The sequence below is a fragment of the Zonotrichia albicollis genome, chromosome 24 (assembly GCF_047830755.1).
Source record: "Zonotrichia albicollis isolate bZonAlb1 chromosome 24, bZonAlb1.hap1, whole genome shotgun sequence".
NCBI lineage: Eukaryota > Metazoa > Chordata > Aves > Passeriformes > Passerellidae > Zonotrichia > Zonotrichia albicollis.
This window is the reverse complement of record NC_133842.1, coordinates 939261-961960: the sequence shown is the minus strand read 5'-3', so window position 1 is coordinate 961960 and position 22700 is coordinate 939261. Positions and strand designations below refer to the sequence as shown.

The 22700-nt window shown below is 50.9% G+C and overlaps 1 protein-coding gene across 5 annotated transcripts; it reads left to right on the top strand.

The window, feature by feature from the left end:
• The first annotated feature begins 3275 nt into the window (after positions 1 to 3275).
• On the top strand, positions 3276 to 22260 carry LOC106630526 (syntaxin-1B). Of its 5 annotated transcripts, XM_074558163.1 has the most exons (11): positions 3277 to 3463; positions 5974 to 6048; positions 6993 to 7092; positions 10381 to 10455; positions 10580 to 10653; positions 12200 to 12308; positions 14165 to 14238; positions 15739 to 15824; positions 17051 to 17102; positions 18922 to 19032; positions 22030 to 22260. In XM_074558163.1, the coding sequence occupies exons 1-11, from the start codon at positions 3434 to 3436 to the stop codon at positions 22108 to 22110; spliced, it is 867 nt and encodes a 288-aa protein (XP_074414264.1). In that variant the 5' UTR covers positions 3277 to 3433; the 3' UTR covers positions 22111 to 22260. The 5 variants fall into 5 exon arrangements, with proteins under 5 accessions (XP_074414265.1, XP_074414264.1, XP_074414263.1 ...); XM_074558164.1 differs by lacking the exon at positions 17051 to 17102 and having other exon boundaries at positions 3276 to 3463; positions 15739 to 15876; XM_074558160.1 differs by lacking the exons at positions 3277 to 3463; positions 5974 to 6048 and adding an exon at positions 6128 to 6227.
• The last annotated feature ends 440 nt before the right edge of the window (positions 22261 to 22700 follow it).

The following is a 22700-nucleotide window of genomic DNA, read 5'->3' as shown; positions in this document are numbered from 1 at the left end:
TGCTACCAACATGGCCGCCGAATCCAACATGGCTGCCGGAAGCAACTCAGCTGCCGGATCCAAGATGGCGTCGGGGCCCCGCCCCTTTTCTTGTCCAGTATGTGGGCGGGGCTTCGCCTCGGGGGCGGGGCTAAGGCGGCACCAGCGACGTCACAGCCCCGCCCCCTCTGGCACCGCATAGGCCCCGCCCCCAGCGCGGAAAGGGCGGGGATTGTTGGGGGAAATGGGCGGGGTTTACGTAACTGTGGGCGGGGTTTGTTTGTGGGCGTGGTCGGTGTTGGCCACGCCCCCTGGGTGGGGTCAATAAACGCTGAGTCAGCAATGGCGGCTGTGAATGAATTGATGGGGAGGGGAGGGAGGGACCCAAAATTGCCCAAAATGGCCCCAAAAATGTCCCAGAATTCCTGAAACACCCCGAAAAGTCCAACACAAAAAAAATTCATCAAAGTTTTCCCAAAAATGACCTCAAAATTCCCAAAATACCCCTAAAATCCCAAAATATCCCTAAAATTCTTCAAAATTCCCCCAAATAGCCCCAAAATCCATCAGAATGCCTGAAAATGGTCCCAAAATCCCTCAAAATTGCCCTAAAATTCATCAGGAATCCTCAAAAAGGACCCCAAAACCCCCAAAATGTCCCAATAAAACCCCCGAAATTCCAAATTTCATCGAAATCCTCCAAAAAGTTCCCCAGAATTCATCAAACCAACCCAAAATTTCCCCCAAAGTCCCCTCAGGAGCTTCCGGGACCACCCAAAATGGCTCAAGTTGGCCCAAAATGCCCCAAAAATCTCCAGGCCCCGAAAAATCTCAAAATACCCCTGAGAACGCCAAAATCATCCCCAAAATTCCCCAAAATCCCTGATATTTCCCCCAAATCCACCTTTAAGCCCCTCCTTGAACCCCTCCCCCCATCCAAGCCCCGCCCCCTCCAGGCCCCGCCCCTCCCCCACCCCAAACCCCTCCCTCCAAGCCCCAAAAAATTCCCAAAAACCCCAAAAGATCCCCCAAAAAATCCCCCCAAAATCCCCAAAAACACCAAAAAAGAATCCCTCAAAAAAATCCTCAAAAAAATCCCTCAGAAAATCCCCCCAAAAATCCCCGAAAACACAAAAAAAATCCAAAAAAACCTCCAAAAAATACTCAAAACATCCCCGAAAATTCCTCCAAAAAATCCCCCCAAAAATCCAAAAAATATCCCTCAAAAAAATCCTAAAAAATCTCCCCAAAAATCCTCAAACAATCCTCAAAAATCCCTCAAAAAGTCCCCCCAAAAAAATCCCTCAAAATGTCCCAAAAAATCCCCAAAAAATCCCCAGAAAAACAACAAAAAAAGTCCCCAATAAAACACCAAAAAATCCTCAAAAAAACCCAAAAAAATCCCACAAAAAATGCCACTAGAAAATCGCCCCACAAATTAAAAAAAAAAAAATCCCCCCAAAAAGTCCTCCCAAAAAAATCCCCCAAAAAAATCACAAAAAAATCCCACAAAAACTCCCCAAAAAATCTCCAGAAAAAGAAAAAAAAACACAAAAAACCACAAAAAAATCCCACCAGAAAATCCCCCCCAAAAAATTCAAAGAAAAATCCCCAAAAAATCAAAAAAAATTCCCCAAAAAAATCCTCCAAAAATATCCCCAAAAAAATTCTCCAAAAAATCCCCCCAAAAAAATCCCCCAAAAAAATCTCAGGAAATCCCTCCAAAAAATAAAAAAAAAAAAAAACCAAAAAAACCCCAAAAATTCCAAAAAAAAATCCCAAAAAACGCAAAAAAAAAACCCCACCAAAAAATCCCCCCAAAAATAATTTAAAAAATCCCCAAAAAACTCAAAAAAAAAAAAGCCAAAAAAATCCTCCAGAAAATCCCCCCAAAAAATTAAAAAAAAAAAAATCCCAAAAAAAACTCCAAAAAAATCCTCCAAAAAATCCCCCCAAAAATTCTCCAAAAATCCCCCCAAAAATAATAAAAAAAATCCCCAAAAAACTCAAAAAAAAAAGCAAAACTAAAAAAATCCTCCAAAAAATCCCCCCAAAAATCCCCCCAAAAATAATAAAAAAAATACCCAAAAAACTCAAAAAAAACCCCAAAACTCAAAAAAAATCCTCCAAAAAATCCCCCCAAAAAATAAAAAAAAAAAAAATCCCAAAAAAACCTCCAAAAAAACCCTCCAAAAAATCCCCCCAAAAATAATAAAAAAAAAATCCCCAAAAAACTCAAAAAAAAAAAAATCCTCCAAAAAAATCCTCCAGAAAATCCCCCCAAAAAATCCCCCCAAAAATAATAAAAAAAAATCCGCAAAAAACTAAAAAAAAAAAAAACCTCCAAAAAAATCCCCCCAAAAAATCCCCCCCAAAAAATAATAAAAGAAAAAAATCCCAAAAAATACTCCAAAAAAAATCCCCCCAAAAAATCCCCCCCAAAAATAATACAAAAATCCCCCAAAAACTCAAAAAAAAAAACCACCTGAAAAAAATCCTCCAGAAAATCCCCCCAAAAAATCCCCCCAAAAATAATAAAAAAATCCCCAAAAAATAATAATAATAAAAAAAAATCTTCCAGAAAATCCCCCCAAAAATAATAAAAAAAATCCCAAAAAAACTCAGAAAAAAACCAAAAAATCCTCCAGAAAATCCCCCCAAAAATAGTAAAAAAAAAAATCTCCAAAAAACTCAAAAAAAAAAAAAAACTCCAAAAAAATCCCCCAAAAATCCCCCCAAAAATAATAAAAAAAATCCCCAAAATAATAATAATAATAAAAAAAAATCCTCCAGAAAATCCCCAAAAATTCTCAAAAATCCCCCCAAAAACCCCCAAACCCCCTCCCCCACCCCCAAACCCCCCTTTACGCCCCTCCCCTCCCCTTTACGCCCCGCCCCCCTTTTAGCCCCGCCCCCTCCGCCCCAGCCGCAGCCCCCTTTGCGCAGCCCCTCCCCTCCCCCAAACCCCGCCCCCTTTTAGCCCCGCCCCTCCTGCCCAGCCGCAGCCCCCTTTGCGCAGCCCCTCCCCTCCTCCAAACCCCGCCCCCTTTTAGCCCCGCCCCCTCCCCCCAGCCGCAGCCCCCTTTGCGCAGCCCCTCCCCTCCCCCAAACCCCGCCCCCTTTTAGCCCCGCCCCCTCCCCCCAGCCGCAGCCCCCTTTGCGCAGCCCCTCCCCTCCCCCAAACCCCGCCCCCTTTTAGCCCCGCCCCCTCCCCCCAGCCGCAGCCCCCTTTGCGCAGCCCCTCCCCCCCCCCCGTTCTCGCCCCTCCCCCCCCGTTCTCGCCCCTCCCCCCCCTCCGCAGCCGCAGCCGCCGCCGCAGCCCCCGGGCCGCCCCTCCCCCACCCGCCCCCCCAAAATCCGCGCCCAGGGGGGGTCCCCGGCCCCTCCCCCACCCCCCGCACCCTCCGGGGGGGTCTCCCCTCCCCCACCCCCCGCCCCGCGCCCCTCCCCCACCATGAAGGACCGGACCCAGGAGCTCCGCAGCGTGAGCGGGGGGGGGGGGAGGGGGAATGGGGGGGGATGGGGGGGTCCTGGGGGGGGATGGGGGGAAGTGGGGGGTGGGGAATGGTGGGGAGGGGTCTCAGGAATTATTGAGAATTTTGGGGGATTTTTTGGGATTTTTAAAATATTTTTTATTTAATTTTTTGGGGGGTTTTTGGGGTCTGGGGGCGATTTTAGGGGGGTCTCGGGGGGGTCTCGGGGGTGATGGGGGTGGGGAATGGTGGGGAGGGGTCTCGGGAGTTACCGAGGATTTTTTGGGATTTTTTGGGATTTTTAAAATATTTTTTATTTAATTTTTTAGGGGATTTTTGGGGTCTGGGGGCGATTTTGGGGGGGTCTCGGGGGTGACGGGGGTGGGGAATGGTGGGGAGGGGTCTCAGAATATATCGAGAATTTTTGGGGATTTTTTGGGATTTTTAAAATAATTTTTATTTAATTTTTAGGGGGTTTTGGGGTCTGGGGGCGATTTTGGGGGGTCCCGGAGGGGGCTGGGAGGAAGTGGGGGGTGGGGAATGGTGGGGAGGGGTCCGGGGCGCTTTGGGGAATTTTTGGGGATTTTTGGGGATTTTTAAAATAATTTTTATTTAATTTTTTGGGGGGTTTTTGGGGTCTGGGGGCGATTTTGGGGGGTTCTCATGGGGGTCTCGGGGGTGATGGTGGGGAATGGTGGGGAGGGGTCTCAGGAATTATCGAGAATTTTTTGGGATTTTTTGGGATTTTTAAAATATTTTTTATTTAATTTTTGGGGTTTTTTTGGGGTCTGGGGCCGATTTTGGGGGGATCTAGGGGGGTCTCGGGGGTGATGGGGGTGGGGAATTGTGGGGAGGGGTCTCAGAATATATCGAGAATTTTTAGGGATTTTTTTGGATTTTTAAAATATTTTTTATTTAATTTTTAGGGGATTTTTTGGGGTCTGGGGGCGATTTTAGGGGGGTTTTGGGGCTGACGTGGGTGGGGAATGGTGGGGAGGGGTCTCAGGAATTATTGAGAATTTTTGGGGATTTTTTGGGATTTTTAAAATATTTTTTATTTAATTTTTTAGGGGGTTTTTTGGGGTCTGGGGGCGATTTTAGGGGGTCCCGGGGGGAGCTGGGGGGGAGTGGGGGGTGGGGAATGGTGGGGAGGGGTCCGGGGGGCTTTGGGGAATTTTTGGGGATTTTTTGGGATTTTTAAAATATTTTTTATTGAATTTTTTAGAGGGTTTTTGGGGTCTGGGGGCGATTTTGGGGGTCCCGGGGGTTTTTAGGGTCTCGTTTGGGGTGGGGGATGGGACGGAATTTTAGGGATTTTTGGGAAAATTTTTTTGATTTTTTGGGATTTTTTGGGATTTTTTTGGATTTTTTTTTTTTGTAATTTTTAGGGGGTGTTGGTGAATTTTGGGGTATCCGGGGGGGATTTTTGGGGGGGGATTTTTGGAGATTTTTGGGGGGTCCCGGAGGGGTTTTGGGGGTTGGGGGGTGGGGAATTGGGGGAGGGGGCTCCTGGGGGATTTGGGGAATTTTTTGGGGATTTTTTGGAAATTTTTGGGAATTTTTGGGAATTTTTTGGTGGGGGGGGTTTGGCTCTGGGGGCGATTTTACGGGAGTTTGGGGGATTTTGGGGGGGTCCGGGGGTTTTTTGGGGGGGATTTTTGGTGAAATTTTTTTTTGGTGAATTTTTTTTTTTGTTTTTTTTTTGGTGATTTTTGGGGGGAATTTTGGGGGGGTCCGGGGGTTTTTTGGGGGGAATTTTTGGTGAATTTATTTTTGGTGAATTTTTTTTTTAGTGAATTTTTTTTTGGTGTTTTTTGGGGCATTTTTGGGGGGAATTTTGGGGGGGTCCGGGGTTTTTTTGGGGGGGATTTTTGGTGAATTCTTTTTTTGTGAATTTTTTTTTGGTAAATTTTTTTGGGGGGAATTTTGGGGGGGTCCGGGGGATTTTTGGGGGGCATTTTTGGTGAATTTTTTTGGGGCATTTTTGGGGGGAATTTTGGGGGTGTCCAGGGGTTTTTTTGGGGGATTTTTGGTGAATTTTTTTGGGACATTTTTGGGGGGGTCCGGGGGTTTTTTGGGGGGGATTTTTGGTGAATTTTTTATTGGTGAATTTTTTTTTTTGTGAATTTTTTTTTTTGTGAATTTTTTTTTTGGTGAATTATTTTTTGGTGAATTTTTTTTTTGGTTTTTTTTGGTGATTTTTGGGGGGAATTTTGGGGGGTCTGGGAGTTTTTGGGGGGATTTTTGGTGAATATTTTTTGATGATTTTTTTTTTGTTTTGTTTTTTGGGGGGATTTTAAGATTTTTTGGGTTTTCTTAAGAAGGAATTTTTTCAGATTTTAGGGGGAAATTTTGAGGGCGGGGGTTTTTCTCCTTTGGAGGCGGGGTTTTCTCCTTGGGGGCGGGGTTTTCTCTCCTTTGGGGGCGGGGTTTTCTCCTTTGGGGGGCGGGGTTTTCTCCTTTGGGGGCGTGGCTTTCCTGCTTTGTGGGCGTGGCTTTACCGAGGCCACGCCCCCCGCAGGCCAAGGACAGCGACGATGAGGAGGAGGTGGTGACGGTGGACCGGGATCACTTCATGGACGAGTTCTTTGAGCAGGTGGGACCCCAAAAACGGGCCCGGGACCCCCAAAATCGAATTTGGGACCCCCAAAAATGAATTTGGCACCCCCAAAAACCCCCAGGGACCCCCCAAAAACTCCCAAAAACTCCCAAAAATGGGGTTGGGACCCCCAAAAATGGGACCGGGATCATTTCATGGACGAGTTCTTCGAGCAGGTGGGACCCCAAAAATGGGTCTGGGACCCCAAAAACGGGCTCGGGACCCCCAAAATCGAATTCGGGACCCCCAAAAATGGGTTTGGGACCCCCGAAAACCCCCAGGGACCCCTCAAAAACTCCCAAAAATGGGGTTGGGACCCCCAAAAATGGGACAGGGACCCCCCAAAATCGGCTCAGGGACCCCCAAAAATAAATTTGGGACCCCAAAAATGGGTCTGGGACCCCCTAAAATGGGTCTGGGACCCCCTAAAATGGGATCAGGACACCGAAAAAACCCCCCAAATTTCCCCAAATCCCCAAAAAATCCCCCAAAATTACCCCCAAATTCCCCCAAAATGCCCCAAATTCCCCCAAAATTCCCCCAAAGTCCCCAAATTCTCCCAAATCCCTTAAATTCCCCCCAAAATTCCCCCCAAAAGTCCCCCCAAAATTCCCCAAAATGATCCCAAAAATCCCCCCCAAATTCTCCCAAATCCCCATTAAAACCCCCCAAAATTCCCCCCCAAAAAAATCCCCTAAAATTCCCCCAAAAAATCCCCAAATTACCCCAAAAAATCCCCAAATTACCCCCAAAAATCCCCAAATTTCCCCTAAAAACCCCCAAATCCCCCCAAAATTCCAAATTCCCTCCAAATTCCCCTCAAACCCTCATAAAACCCCAATAAAATCCCCAAAAATCGCCCCAAAAATCCCCAAAATTCCCCAAAATTCCCATTTTTTCCCCAATTTTCCCAAATTCGCCCGAATTTGCCCCGATTTGAGGTGGAGGAGATTCGGGGCTGCATCGAGAAACTCTCGGAGGACGTGGAGCAGGTGAAGAAACAGCACAGCGCCATCCTGGCCGCCCCCAACCCCGACGAGAGTGAGAATTAATTAATTATTAATTAATTAATTGGGTTATTGGGGTTGTTAGTGGGGTTATTGAGTCATTAATGGTCATTAATGGTCATTAATGGGGTTAATGGGGTCACTAAGGAGCAGCACAGCGCCATCCTGGCCGCCCCCAACCCCGACGAGAGTGAGTTAATTAACTAATTAATTAATTATTAATTGATTATTAATTAATTGATTGGGTTATTGAGTCATTAATGGTCATTAATGGTCATTAATGGGGTTAATGGGGTCACTAAGGAGCAGCACAGCGCCATCCTGGCCGCCCCCAACCCCGACGAGAGTGAGAATTAATTAATTATTAATTAATTAATTGGGTTATTGGGGTATTGAATGGTTATTGTGTCATTAATGGTCATTAATGGTCATTAATGGGGTTAATGGGGTCACTAAGGAGCAGCACAGCGCCATCCTGGCCGCCCCCAACCCCGACGAGAGTGAGAATTTATTAATTTTATTAATTATTAATTAATTATTAATTAATTAGTTGGGTTATTGAGTCATTAATGGCCATTAATGGGGTTAATGGGGTCACTAAGGAGCAGCACAGCGCCATCCTGGCCGCCCCCAACCCCGACAAGAGTGAGTTATTAATTAATTAATTAATTAATAATTAATTAATTGGGTTATGGAGTCATTAATGGTCATTAATGGTCATTAATGGGGTTAATGGGGTCACTAAGGAGCAGCACAGCGCCATCCTGGCCGCCCCCAACCCCGACGAGAGTGAGTTAATTAACTAATTAATTAATTATTAATTGATTATTAATTAATTAATTGGGTTATGGAGTCATTAATGGTCATTAATGGTCATTAATGGGGTTAATGGGGTCACTAAGGAGCAGCACAGCGCCATCCTGGCCGCCCCCAACCCCGACGAGAGTGAGAATTAATTAATTATTAATTAATTATTAATTGATTAATGGGGTATTGAATGGTTATTGAGTCATTAATGGTCATTAATGGTCATTAATGGGGTTAATGGGGTCACTAAGGAGCAGCACAGCACCATCCTGGCCGCCCCCAACCCCGACGAGAGTGAGTTAATTAACTAATTAATTAATTATTAATTAATTATTGATTGATTAGTTGGGGTATTGAATGGTTATTGAGTCATTAATGGTCATTAATAGTCATTAATGGGGTTAATGGGGTCACTAAGGAGCAGCACAGCGCCATCCTGGCCGCCCCCAACCCCGACGAGAGTGAGTTATTAATTAATTTAATTAATTATTAATTAATTAATTGGGGTTTTGGGGTCGTTAGTGGTCATTAATGGTCATTAATGGGGTTAATGGGGTCACTAAGGAGCAGCACAGCGCCATCCTGGCCGCCCCCAACCCCGACGAGAGTGAGTTATTAATTAATTAATTAATTAATAATTAATTAATTGGGTTATTGGGGTCGTTAGCAGGGTTATTGAATGGTTATTGAGTCATTAATAGTCATTAATGGGTTATTAATGGGGTTAATGGGGTCATCAAGGGGGTCATTGGGTCATTAATGGGGTCAGAGGTCACTGGTCAGTCACCCACCGGTCAGTGGTCACTCACTGGTCACTAATCAGTCATTAATAATCAGTCATTAATTGATCAGTAACTGGTCAGTAATTGGTCAGTGACCGATCAGTGAGTGGTCACTTGTGGTCACTCACCGGTCACTCAGTGGTCATTATTCAATCATTAATCATTCATTAATCAGTCAGTAACTGGTCAGTGACCGGTCAGTAACTGGTCAGTAACTGGTCAGTGACCAATCAGTGGCCAGTCAGTGAGTGGTCACTCATGGTCACTCAATGGTCACTCACTGGTCACCCAGTGGTCACTCAATGGTCATTATTCAATCATTAATCACTCATTAATCAGTCAGTAACTGGTCAGTGACCAATCAGTGACCAATCAGTGACCGGTCAGTAACTGGTCAGTGACCGGTCAGTAACTGGTCAGTGACCGGTCAGTGAGTGGTCACTCATGGTCACTCACTGGTCACTAATCAGTCACTAATCAGTCATTAATCACTCATTAATCAGTCAGTAACTGGTCAGTGAGTGGTCAGTGACCGATCAGTGACCGGTCAGTAACTGGTCAGTGACCGGTCAGTGACCGGTCAGTAACTGGTCAGTGACCGGTCAGTGAGTGGTCACTCATGGTCACTCATGGTCACTCATGATCACTCACCAGTCAATCACCGGTCACTCACTGGTCACTCGCAGTCACTCATGGTCATTATTCAATCATTAATCACTCATTAATCAGTCAGTAACTGGTCAGTGACCAATCAGTGACCGGTCAGTGAGTGGTCACTCACTGGTCACTCACTGGTCACTAATCAGTCACTAATCACTCATTAATCACTCATTAATGAGTCAATAACTGGTCAGTAACTGGTCAGTGAATGGTCAGTGACCAATCAGTGACTGGTCAGTGAGTGGTCACTCATGGTCACTCATGGTCACTCATGGTCACTCACTGGTCACCAATCAGTCACTAATCAGTCATTAATCACTCATTAATCAGTCAGTAACTGGTCAGTGACCGGTCAGTAACTGGTCAGTGACTGGTCAGTGAGTGGTCACTCATGGTCACTCACCGGTCACTCACCGGTCACTCAATGGTCATTATTCAATCATTAATCACTCATTAATCAGTCAATAACTGGTCAGTGACCAATCAGTGACCGGTCAGTGAGTGGTCAGTGACTGGTCAGTGACCGGTCAGTGAGTGGTCACTCATGGTCACTCACTGGTCACTCACTGGTCACCCAGTGGTCACTCAATGGTCATTATTCAATCATTAATCACTCATTAATCAGTCAGTGACCAATCAGTGACCGGTCAGTAACTGGTCAGTGACCAGTCAGTGAGTGGTCACTCATGGTCACTCACTGGTCACTCACTGGTCACTCACTGGTCACTCGCAGTCACTCATGGTCATTATTCAATCATTAATCACTCATTAATCAGTCAGTAACTGGTCAGTGAGTGGTCAGTGACCAATCAGTGACCGGTCAGTGAGTGGTCACTCATGGTCACTCACTGGTCACTCATGGTCACTCATGGTCACTCGCGGTCACTCATGGTCACTCACTGGTCACTCACTGGTCACTAATCAGTCATTAATCAGTCATTAATCACTCATTAATCACTCATTAATGAGTCAGTAACTGGTCAGTAACTGGTCAGTGACCGGTCAGTGAGTGGTCAGTGGCCGGTCAGTGAGTGGTCACTCGTGGTCACTCATGGTCACTCGCGGTCACTCAGAGACCAAGCAGGAGCTCGAGGACCTCACGGCCGACATCAAGAAGACGGCGAACAAAGTGCGCTCCAAATTGAAAGGTGACCTTTGACCCCTCCCCGAGTGACCGCTGGGTCTGCGGCCGCTGAGTGACCACTGAGTGACCACTGAGTGACCGCTGAGTGACCGCTGAGTGACCGCTGAGTGACCGCTGTCCGGCCGCAGCCATCGAGCAGAGCATCGAGCAGGAGGAGGGGCTGAACCGCTCGTCGGCCGACCTGCGGATCCGCAAAACGCAGGTGAGCCTTCATCCTCACCTTCATCATCGTCACCTTCATCATCACCATCATCATCATCATCATCATCACTGACCTTCATCATCTTCATCATCATTGTCATCATTGACCTTCATCACCTTCATCATCGTCACTGAACCGCTCGTCGGCCGACCTGCGGATCCGCAAAACGCAGGTGAGCCTTCATCACCTTCATCATCATCATCATCATCATCATCATCATCATCATCATCATCATCATCATCATCATTGACCTTCATCATCATCACTGACCTTCATCATCGTCACTGAGCCGCTCGTCGGCCGACCTGCGGATCCGCAAAACGCAGGTGAGCCTTCATCACCATCATCATCATCGTCATCATCATCATCATCATCATCATCATCATTGACCTTCATCATCATCATTGACCTTCATCATCATCGCTGAACCGCTCGTCGGCCGACCTGCGGATCCGCAAAACGCAGGTGAGCCTTCATCACCATCATCATCATCATCATCATCATCATCATCATCACTGACCTTCATCGTCATCATTGACCTTCATCATCATCACTGACCTTCATCATCGTCACTGAACCGCTCGTCGGCCGACCTGCGGATCCGCAAAACGCAGGTGAGCCTTCATCGCCATCATCATCATCATCATCATCATCATCATCATCATCATCGTCATCATCATTGACCTTCATCTTCATCATCATCATCATCATCACTGACCTTCATCACCATCATCATCATCACTGAACCGCTCGTCGGCCGACCTGCGGATCCGCAAAACGCAGGTGAGCCTTCATCGCCATCATCATCATCATCATCATCATCATCGTCGCCTTCATCATCATCATCATCATCATCATCATTGTCCTTCATCTGCCAAACGCAGGTGAGCCTTCGTCACCTTCATCATCATCGTTGCCATTGACTTTGTCATCATTGTTCATCATCATCATCAATATTGACTTCATCATCATCATCAACTTCTTCGTCATTGGCTTCATCTTCATCATCATCGGCTTCATCATCATCATCATCATCGTTGTGATTGACTTCATCATCGGCCGCGTCATCGTTGTGGCTTCATCGTCATTGACTTCATCGCCATCATCATCATCATCTTCATCATCGTCATTGTCATTGTCAGCAGCAGCACTGTATGGGCTCACCTGTCCCTCACCTGTGTGACCTCACCTGTGTCTCACCTGTCCTATATCTCACCTGTCCCTGTCCCACCTGTCCCTGTCCCTCACCTGTCCATGTACCCCCTGTGTGATCTCACCTGTCCCCTCTCACCTGTCCCACCTGTCCATCCCTCACCTGTCCCCTCTCACCTGTCCGTGTCCCCCCTGTCCATCCCTCACCTGTCCCACCGGATCCACCTGTCCCTCACCTGTCCATGTACCCCCTGTGTGACCTCACCTGTGTCCCACCTGTCCATCCCTCACCTGTCCCACCTGTCCGTGTCCCCTCTCACCTGTCCCTGTCCCACCTGTCCATCCCTCACCTGTCCCTCACCTGTCCATCCCTCACCTGTCCGTGTCCCCCCAGCACTCGACGCTGTCCCGCAAGTTCGTGGAGGTGATGACCGAGTACAACGCAACGCAGTCCAAGTACCGGGACCGCTGCAAGGACCGCATCCAGAGACAGCTCGAGATCAGTACGGACACACTGACCGCTGCTCTGGTCACTCAATGGTCATCTGGGGTCATTGGTCATCGTGGGTCATTGTGGGTTATCAGGGAATGGGGATGGACAGAGCGGTCACTGGCACTGACCGCTGCAAGGACCGCATCCAGAGACAGCTCGAGATCAGTGAGGGTCACTCAGTGGTCATCTGGTCACTCAATGGTCATCTGGGGTCATTGGTCATCGTGGGTCATTGTGGGTTACCAGGGAATGGGGATGGACAGAGCGGTCACTGGCACTGACCGCTGCAAGCACCACATCCAGAGACAGCTCGAGATCAGTACGGACACACTGACCACTGCTCTGGTCACTCTGAGTGACCACTGGGGTCATTGGTCATCACTGGTCATTGGGGAATGGGGATGGACAGAGCGGTCACTGGCACTGACCGCTGCAAGGACCGCATCCAGAGACAGCTCGAGATCAGTACGGACACACTGACCGCTGCTCTGGTCACTCAATGGTCACTCAATGGTCACCTGGGGTCATTGGTCATCGTGGGTCATCACTGGTCATCATTGGTCATTGGGGAATGGGGATGGACAGAGTGGTCAGTGTCAGTGACCGCTGCAAGGACCGGATCCAGCGGCAGCTCGAGATCAGTGAGGGTCACTCAATGGTCATCTGGTCACTCAATGGTCATCTGGGGTCATTGGTCATCATTGGTCATTGTGGGTTGCCAGGGAATGGGGATGGACAGAGCGGTCACTGGCACTGACCGCTGCAAGGACCGGATCCAGCGGCAGCTCGAGATCAGTGAGGGTCACTCAGTGGTCATCTGGTCACTCAATGGTCATCTGGGGTCATTGGTCATCGTGGGTCATTGTGGGTTATCAGGGAATGGGCATGGACAGAGCGGTCACTGGCACTGACCACTGCAAGGACCGGATCCAGCGGCAGCTCGAGATCAGTGAGGGTCACTCAGTGGTCATCTGGTCACTCTGAGTGACCACTGGGGTCATTGGTCATCATTGGTCATCATTGGTCATTGGGAAATGGGGATGGACAGAGCGGTCACTGACACTGACCGCTGCAAGGACCGCATCCAGCGGCAGCTCGAGATCAGTGAGGGTCATCTGGTCACTCAATGGTCACTCTGAGTGACCACTGGGGTCATCTGGGGTCATTGCTCATCATTGGTCATTGGGGAATGGGGATGGACAGAGCGGTCACTGACACTGACCGCTGCAAGGACCGCATCCAGAGACAGCTCGAGATCAGTGAGGGTCACTCAGTGGTCATCTGGTCACTCAATGGTCATCTGGGGTCATTGGTCATCGTGGGTCATTGTGGGTTACCAGGGAATGGGGATGGACAGAGCGGTCACTGGCACTGACCGCTGCAAGGACCGCATCCAGAGACAGCTCGAGATCAGTGAGGGTCACTCAGTGGTCATCTGGTCACTCAATGGTCACTCTGAGTGACCACTGGGGTCATTGGTCATCATTGGTCATCGTGGGTCATTGTGGGTTACCAGGGAATGGGCATGGACAGAGCGGTCACTGGCACTGACCGCTGCAAGGACCGCATCCAGAGACAGCTCGAGATCAGTGAGGGTCATCTGGTCACTCAATGGTCACTCTGAGTGACCACTGGGGTCATCTGGGGTCATTGCTCATCATTGGTCATTGGGGAATGGGGATGGACAGAGTGGTCAGTGTCACTGACCGCTGCAAGGACCGCATCCAGAGACAGCTGGAGATCAGTGAGGGTCACTCTGGGGTCATCTGGGGTCATCTGGGGTCACTGACCACTGCTCTGGTCACTCTGGGGTCATCTGGGGTCACTGACCACTGCTCTGGTCACTCAGCGGTCACTCTCCCGCAGCCGGCCGGACCACGACCAACGAGGAGCTGGAGGACATGCTGGAGAGCGGCAAGCTGGCCATCTTCACGGACGACGTGAGTGACCACTGACCAGAGTGACCACCAGGGTCACTGGGGTCATGGGGTGTGACCAGTGGTCAGTGGGGTCACTGTGGTCACTGGGGTCACGGCCATGCTGGAGAGCGGCAAGCTGGCCATCTTCACGGACGACGTGAGTGACCACTGACCAGAGTGACCACCACGGCCACCAGGGTCACTGGGGTCAATGGGGTCATGGGGAGTGACCAGTGGTCACTGGGGTCACTGTGGTCACTGGGGTCACGGCCATGCTGGAGAGCGGCAAGCTGGCCATCTTCACGGACGACGTGAGTGACCACTGACCAGAGTGACCACCACGGCCACCAGGGTCACTGGGGTAACTGGGGCCATGGGGAGTGACCAGTGGTCACTGGGGTCACTGTGGTCACTGGGGTCACGGCCATGCTGGAGAGCGGCAAGCTGGCCATCTTCACGGACGACGTGAGTGACCACTGACCAGAGTGACCACCACGGCCACCAGGGTCACTGGGAGGGACTGGGAGTGACCAGTGGTCAGTGGGGTCCCTGGGAGTAACCAGGGGTCACTGGGGCTACTGGAGACACCAGGTGACCAGTGAGTGACCACCTGGACATCCAGGGTGACCACCTGGACATCCAGGGTGACCACCAGGTGACCACTTGGAGATCCCTGGTGACCACCAGGAGGTCATTGGTGACCACCAGGTGACCGCCAGATCTTTGATGACCACCTGGAGATTTATGGTGACCACCAGGTGGTTTCTGGTGACCAGCTGGACATCCTGGGTGACCACCGGGTGACCACCTGGAGATCTCTGGGTCACCACCAGGTGATTTATGGTGACCACCTGAAGGTCCCCAGCACCAGGTGACCACCAAGTGACCACCAGGAGATCACTGGTGACCACCAGGTGATTTATGGTGACCACCTGAAGGTCCCCAGCACCAGGTGACCACCAAGTGACCACCAGGAGATCACTGGTGACCACCAGGTGATTTATGGTGACCACCAGAACCACTTGGAGATACCTGGTGACCACCTGAAGGTCTCTGATGACCACCTGGAGATCTCTGAGACCAGCTGACCACCAGGTGACCACCAAGTGACCACCAGGAGATCACTGGTGACCACCTGGAGATTTATGGTGACCACCAGGTGACCACCAGGTGACCACCAGGTAGCCACCAGAACCCCTTGGAGATACCTGGTGACCACCTGGAGATCTCTGGTGGCCACCAGGTGACCTCTGGAACCACCTGGAGATCTCTGGGACCAGGTGACCACCAGGTGACCACCAGGTGACCACCAGGTGACCACCAGAACCCCTTGGAGATACCTGGTGACCACCTGGAACCACCTGGAGATCTCTGGTGGCCACCAGGTGACCTCTGGAACCACCTGGCGATCTCTGGGCCTAGCTGACCACCAGGTGACCACCAGGTGACCACCAGCTGACCACCAGCTGACCACCAGCTGACCACAGCTGACCCCGCTGACCGCTGTGTCCCCCCCCGCAGATCAAGATGGACTCGCAGATGACCAAGCAGGCGCTGAACGAGATCGAGACGCGGCACAACGAGATCATCAAGCTGGAGACGAGCATTCGTGAGCTGCACGACATGTTCGTGGACATGGCCATGCTGGTGGAGAGCCAGGCGAGTGACCCTGAGTGACCACTGAGTGACCACTGGTCATTGGGAGTGACCACGGGTCTTTGGGAGTGACCAAAACCCACCCAGACCCACCTGTGGTCACCAAGAACCACCCAAAGCCCACCAAGAACCCATTGAGGGTCATCAAAGATCTCCAGAAGGTCATCTAGGAGTGACCACTGGTCATCCTGAGTGACCACAGGTCATTGGGATGAGTTATGGGTCATTGGGATCCATCAATGGTCATTGGGAGTGACCACGGGTCATTGGGATCCATCAGTGGTCATTGGTCAGTGGCCAAAGGGCATCCGCGAGCTGCACGACATGTTCGTGGACATGGCCATGCTGGTGGAGAGCCAGGCGAGTGACCCTGAGTGACCACTGAGTGACCACTGAGTGACCAGTGGTCATTGGGATGGGTTACGGGTCATTGGGAGTGACCAGTGGTCATTGGTCAGTGGCCAAAGGGCATCCGCGAGCTGCATGACATGTTCGTGGACATGGCCATGCTGGTGGAGAGCCAGGCGAGTGACCCTGAGTGACCACTGAGTGACCACTGGTCATTGGGATGGGTTACGGGTCATTGGGATGGGTTACCGGTCATTGGGATCCATCAGTGGTCATTGGTCAGTGGCCAAAGGGCATCCGCGAGCTGCACGACATGTTCGTGGACATGGCCATGCTGGTGGAGAGCCAGGCGAGTGACCCCGAGTGACCACTGAGTGACCACTGAGTGACCACTGAGTGACCAGTGGTCATTGGGAGCCACCAAAACCCACCCAGACCCACCTATGGTCACCAAGAACCACCCAAAGCCCATCAAGAACCCATGGAGGGTCATCAAAGATCTCCAGAAGGTCCTCTAGGAGTGACCACTGGTCATCCTGAGTGACCACGGGTGATTGGGATGAGTTACGGGTCATTGGGATGGGTTACGGGTCATTGGGAGTGACCAGTGGTCATTGGGATCCATCAGTGGTCATTGGTCAGTGGCCAAAGGGCATCCGCGAGCTGCACGACATGTTCGTGGACATGGCCATGCTGCTGGAGAGCCAGGCGAGTGACCCCGAGTGACCACTGAGTGACCAATGGTCATTGGGATGGGTTATGGGTCATTGGGATGGGTTACGGGTCATTGGGATCCATCAATGGTCATTGGTCAGTGGCCAAAGGGCATCCGCGAGCTGCACGACATGTTCGTGGACATGGCCATGCTGGTGGAGAGCCAGGTCAGTGACCCTGAGTGACCACTGAGTGACCCCTGAGTGACCACGGGTCAGCTGGACCTGTCAGTGGTCATCGGGAACCATCAAAACCCATCTGGAGCCATTGAGGGTCACCAAGAACCCATGGAGGGTCATCAAAGATCTCCAGAAGGTCCTCTAGGAGTGACCACTGGTCATCCTGAGTGACCAAGGGTCATTGGGATGAGTTATGGGTCATTGGGATCCATCAGTGGTCATTGGGAGTGACCAGTGGTCATTGAGATCCATCAGTGGTCATTGAGAGTGACCACAGGTCATTGGGAGTGGTTAGAGATATCGGGAGTGACCATTGGTGACCATCACTGACCAGTGGTCACTCTGGCTGACCGGTGGTCACTCTCTGGCCGCAGGGGGAGATGATTGACCGCATCGAGTACAACGTGGAGCACTCGGTGCTCACTGACCAATGGTGACCCATGGTGACCCATGGTGACTGTTACTGATCAGTGGTCACTCTGGGTGGTCAGTGGTCACTCTGGGTGGTCAGTGGTCACTCTCTGGCCGCAGGGGGAGATGATTGACCGCATCGAGTACAACGTGGAGCACTCGGTGCTCACTGACCAATGGTGACCCATGGTGACCAATGGTGACCCATGGTGACCAATGGTGATCATGGCTGATCAGTGGTCACTCTGGCTGACCGGTGGTCACTCTCTGGCCGCAGGGGGAGATGATTGACCGCATCGAGTACAACGTGGAGCACTCGGTGCTCACTGACCAGTGGTGACCCATGGTGACCCATGGTGACCGTGGCTGATCAGTGGTCACTTTGGGTGGTCAGTGGTCACTCTGGCTGACCAGTGGTCACTCTAACTGACCAGGGGGAGATGATTGACCGCATCGAGTACAACGTGGAGCACTCGGTGCTCACTGACCAATGGTGACCAATGGTGACTATCACTGATCAATGGTCACTCTGGGTGGTCAGTGGTCACTGTGGGTGGTCAGTGGTCACTCTCTGGCTGCAGGGGGAGATGATTGACCGCATCGAGTACAACGTGGAGCACTCGGTGCTCACTGACCCATGGTGACCATCACTGATCAATGGTGACCATCACTGATCAATGGTGACCATGGCTGATCAGTGGTCACTCTGGGTGGTCAGTGGTCACTCTGGCTGACCGGTGGTCACTCTCTGGCCGCAGGGGGAGATGATTGACCGCATCGAGTACAACGTGGAGCACTCGGTGCTCACTGACCAATGGTGACCAATGGTGACCCATGGTGACCGTTACTGATCAATGGTCACTCTGGCTGACCGGTGGTCACTCCGGGTGGTCAGTGGTCACTCTCTGGCCGCAGGGGGAGATGATTGACCGCATCGAGTACAACGTGGAGCACTCGGTGCTCACTGACCCATGGTGACCATCACTGATCAATGGTGACCATCACTGATCAGTGGTCACTCTGGGTGGTCAGTGGTCACTCTGGCTGACCATGGCTGACCAGTGGTCACTCTCTGGCCGCAGGGGGAGATGATTGACCGCATCGAGTACAACGTGGAGCACTCGGTGCTCACTGACCAATGGTGACCCATGGTGACCCATGGTGACCATCACTGACCAATGGTGATCATGGCTGATCAGTGGTCACTGTGGGTGGTCAGTGGTCACTCTCTGGCCACAGGGGGAGATGATTGACCGCATCGAGTACAACGTGGAGCACTCGGTGCTCACTGACCAATGGTGACCGTTACTGATCAATGGTGACCGTTACTGAGCAGTGGTCACTCTGGGTGGTCAGTGGTCACTCCGGGTGGTCAGTGGTCACTCTCTGGCCACAGGGGGAGATGATTGACCGCATCGAGTACAACGTGGAGCACTCGGTGGATTACGTCGAGCGCGCCGTGTCCGACACCAAGAAAGCCGTCAAGTACCAGAGCAAGGCCCGGAGGGTCAGTGGGGACAAACTGGGTTATACTGGGTTATACTGGGATGGACTGGGATGGACTGAGAGGGACTGGGAGGGACTGGGATGGTCAGTGGGGACACTGGGGATAAACTGGGTTATACTGGGATGGACTGGGATGGTCAGTGGGGACACTGGGGAGGACTGGGGGATACTGGGATGGACTGGGATAAACTGGGTTATACTGGGAGGGTCAGTGGGGACACTGGGGATAAACTGGGTTATACTGGGATGGACTGGGAGGGACTGGGATGGACTGGGAAGGACTGGGATGGACTGGGATGGTCAGTGGGGACACTGGGGATAAACTGGGTTATACTGGGATGGACTGGGAGGGTCAGTGGGGACACTGGGGTGGACTGGGTTATACTGGGATAAACTGGGATGGACTGGGAGGGACTGGGATGGACTGGGATGGACTGGGATGGACTGGGATGGACTGGGATGGACTGGGATGGACTGGGAGGGTCAGTCTGGACACTGGGGATAAACTGGGATGGACTGGGATGGACTGGGATGGTCAGTGGGGACACTGGGGTGGACTGGGGGATACTGGGAGGGACTGGGATGGACTGGGAGGGACTGGGAGGGACTGGGATGGTCAGTGGGGACACTGGGGTGGACTGGGGGATACTGGGATGGACTGGGTTATACTGGGTTATACTGGGATATACTGGGATGGACTGAGATGGACTGGGATGGTCAGTGGGGACACTGGGATAAACTGGGGTAAACTGGGATGGACTGGGATGGACTGGGAGGGACTGGAAGAGTCAGTGGGGACAAACTGGGGTGGACTGGGATAAACTGGGATAAACTGGGATGGACTGGGATGGACTGGGTTATACTGGGATGGACTGGGAGGGTCAGTGGGGACACTGGGATAAACTGGGGGATACTGGGATGGACTGGGTTATACTGGGTTATACTGGGATGGACTGGGTTATACTGGGAGGGTCAGTGGGGACACTGGGATGGACTGGGGTGGACTGGGGTAAACTGGGATGGACTGGGATATACTGGGATGGACTGGGATGGTCAGTGGGGATACTGGGATGGACTGGGAATGAACTGGGATAAACTGGGATGGACTGGGATGAACTGGGATGGATTGGGAGGGACTGGGATGGACTGGGAGGGACTGGGATAAACTGGGATGGTCAGTGGGGACACTGGGGATAAACTGGGGTAAACTGGGATATACTGGGATAAACTGGGATGGACTGGGATGGACTGGGATGGACTGGGATGGACTGGGGGATACTGGGGTAAACTGGGATGGACTGGGAGGGTCAGTGGGGACACTGGGGATAAACTGGGATATACTGGGATAAACTGGGATGGACTGGGAGGGTCAGTGGGGACACTGGGATGGACTGGGATGGACTGGGATGGACTGGGATAAACTGGGGTGGTCAGTGGGGACACTGGGATGGACTGGGGGATACTGGGATAAACTGGGAGGGACTGGGAGGGACTGGGATGGACTGGGATGGTCAGTGGGGACACTGGGTTATACTGGGTTATACTGGGATAAACTGGGAGGGACTGGGAGGGACTGGGATGGTCAGTGGGGACACTGGGATGGACTGGGATATACTGGGTTATACTGGGATATACTGGGATATACTGGGATAAACTGGGATGGACTGGGTTATACTGGGGTAAACTGGGGTAAACTGGGTTATACTGGGATGGACTGGGATGGACTGGGAGGGTCAGTCTGGACACTGGGGTGGACTGGGGATACTGGGATGGACTGGGATAAACTGGGTTATATTGGGTTATACTGGTTTATACTGGGATATACTGGGATATACTGGGATATACTGGGATGGTCAGTGGGGACACTGGGATATACTGGGAGGGACTGGGAGGGACTGGGAGGGACTGGGATGGTTATATTGGGTTATACTGGGATATACTGGGATATACTGGGAGGGACTGGGAGGGACTGGGATGGACTGGGATATACTGGGTTATACTGGGATATACTGGGATGGACTGGGAACAAACTGGGACAAACTGGTTTATACTGGGATGGGCTGGGAAGGGACTGGGAGGAGATTGGGAGACACTGGGTTATACTGGTTTATACTGGGATGGGCTGGGAGGGGTCTGGGAGGGTCAGTGGTTTATACTGGTCTATACTGGTTTGTACTGGTTTGTACTGGGAGGGGGTGGGGGAGGGGTCGGTGACGTTCCGCTGTTCTCTCTCCCCTCCCCCGCTGCCGGGACGCCCCAAAATTCCCCAAAATTCCCCAAAATTCATCAAAATTCACCGAATTCCATCGAATTCCATCGACATTTATCGAAATTCACTGAAATGAATGAAAAACCATCGAAATTCCTCAAAATTCCCTGTATTCCATCGAATTCCATCGACATTTATCGAAATTCACTGAAATGAATGAAAAACCATCGAAATTCATTGAAATTCGCTGAATTCCATCCAAAATCTGTTGAATTTCATGGAAATTCATGGAAATGCATTGAAATTAATTTCAATTTACGGAAATTCATCAATAATCGCCGAAATTCATAATTTCAATTTACCGTAATTCATTAATAATTGCCGAAATTCATCCATAATCCACCGAAATTCACCGGAATTCGTCACAACCCACACAAAATCCGCCCAAATCCATCAAAACCCATCGGATTCATTAAAAAACCCATCAAAATGCAACCAAAATCCTCCAAAACTCACCTCATTTACCCCAAACCCACCGAAACCCATCTGAACCCACCGAAACCCACTGAAATTCACCAAAAAATCACCCGAATTTACCAAACACCCCAAATCCTGTAAATCCCACCCAAAATCCCCAAAAAATCCCCCAAAAATCCCCAAAAAATCCCCAAAAATCCCCAAAAAATCCCCAAAAAATCCCCAAAAAATCCCAAAAAATCCCCAAAATTCCCCAACGCCCCAAATTTCCCAAACCGCCCCGATTTGGCCCCAAACGCGGCGCCGGAGCAGAAGAAGATCATGATCATCATCTGCTGCGTGGTGCTGGGCGTGGTCCTGGCCTCCTCCATCGGGGGCACCTTGGGCCTCTGAGGCCCCGCCCCCTTCCCCAGGCCCCGCCCCCTCGCCCCGGGCCCCGCCCCCTATCGCGCCCCTCCCCCGGATAATCCCGTTAATTAATCAACCAACCAATCAACCGCATCGATCGCGAATAAATTAACGAGTTAACGAATTGCCAACGGACGAACCAGCACGTGGTGGTCCCGTCACCGCCGGCCACGCCCCCTTTCAAACGAGGCTCCGCCCCCCCTCGGGTCGGCAAATCTAAGCTCCGCCCCTTCCTGTTCCTCATTGGTCGTCATCCATCGTGTCATCCCCTGCTGGCCACGCCCACAAATCGGGGTTGGGTTGGGTTGGGTTGAGTTTGTTGAGTTTCATTGGGTTGGGTTGGGTTGAGTTTGGTTTCATTGGGTTGAGTTGCGTTCCTTGGGTTGGGTCAAGTTGAGTTGGGTTGAATTGGGTTGGGTTGGGTTGGGTTGGATGGGTTGGGTTGGGTCTTATCAGTTCAGTTGGGTCGGGTTGAGTTGAGTTTTGTTGGGTTGAGTTGGGTTGTATTGGGTTGAGTTCATTGAGTTGAGTTGGGTTTCATTGGGTTGGGTTGGGTTGGTTTGGGTTGGATGGTC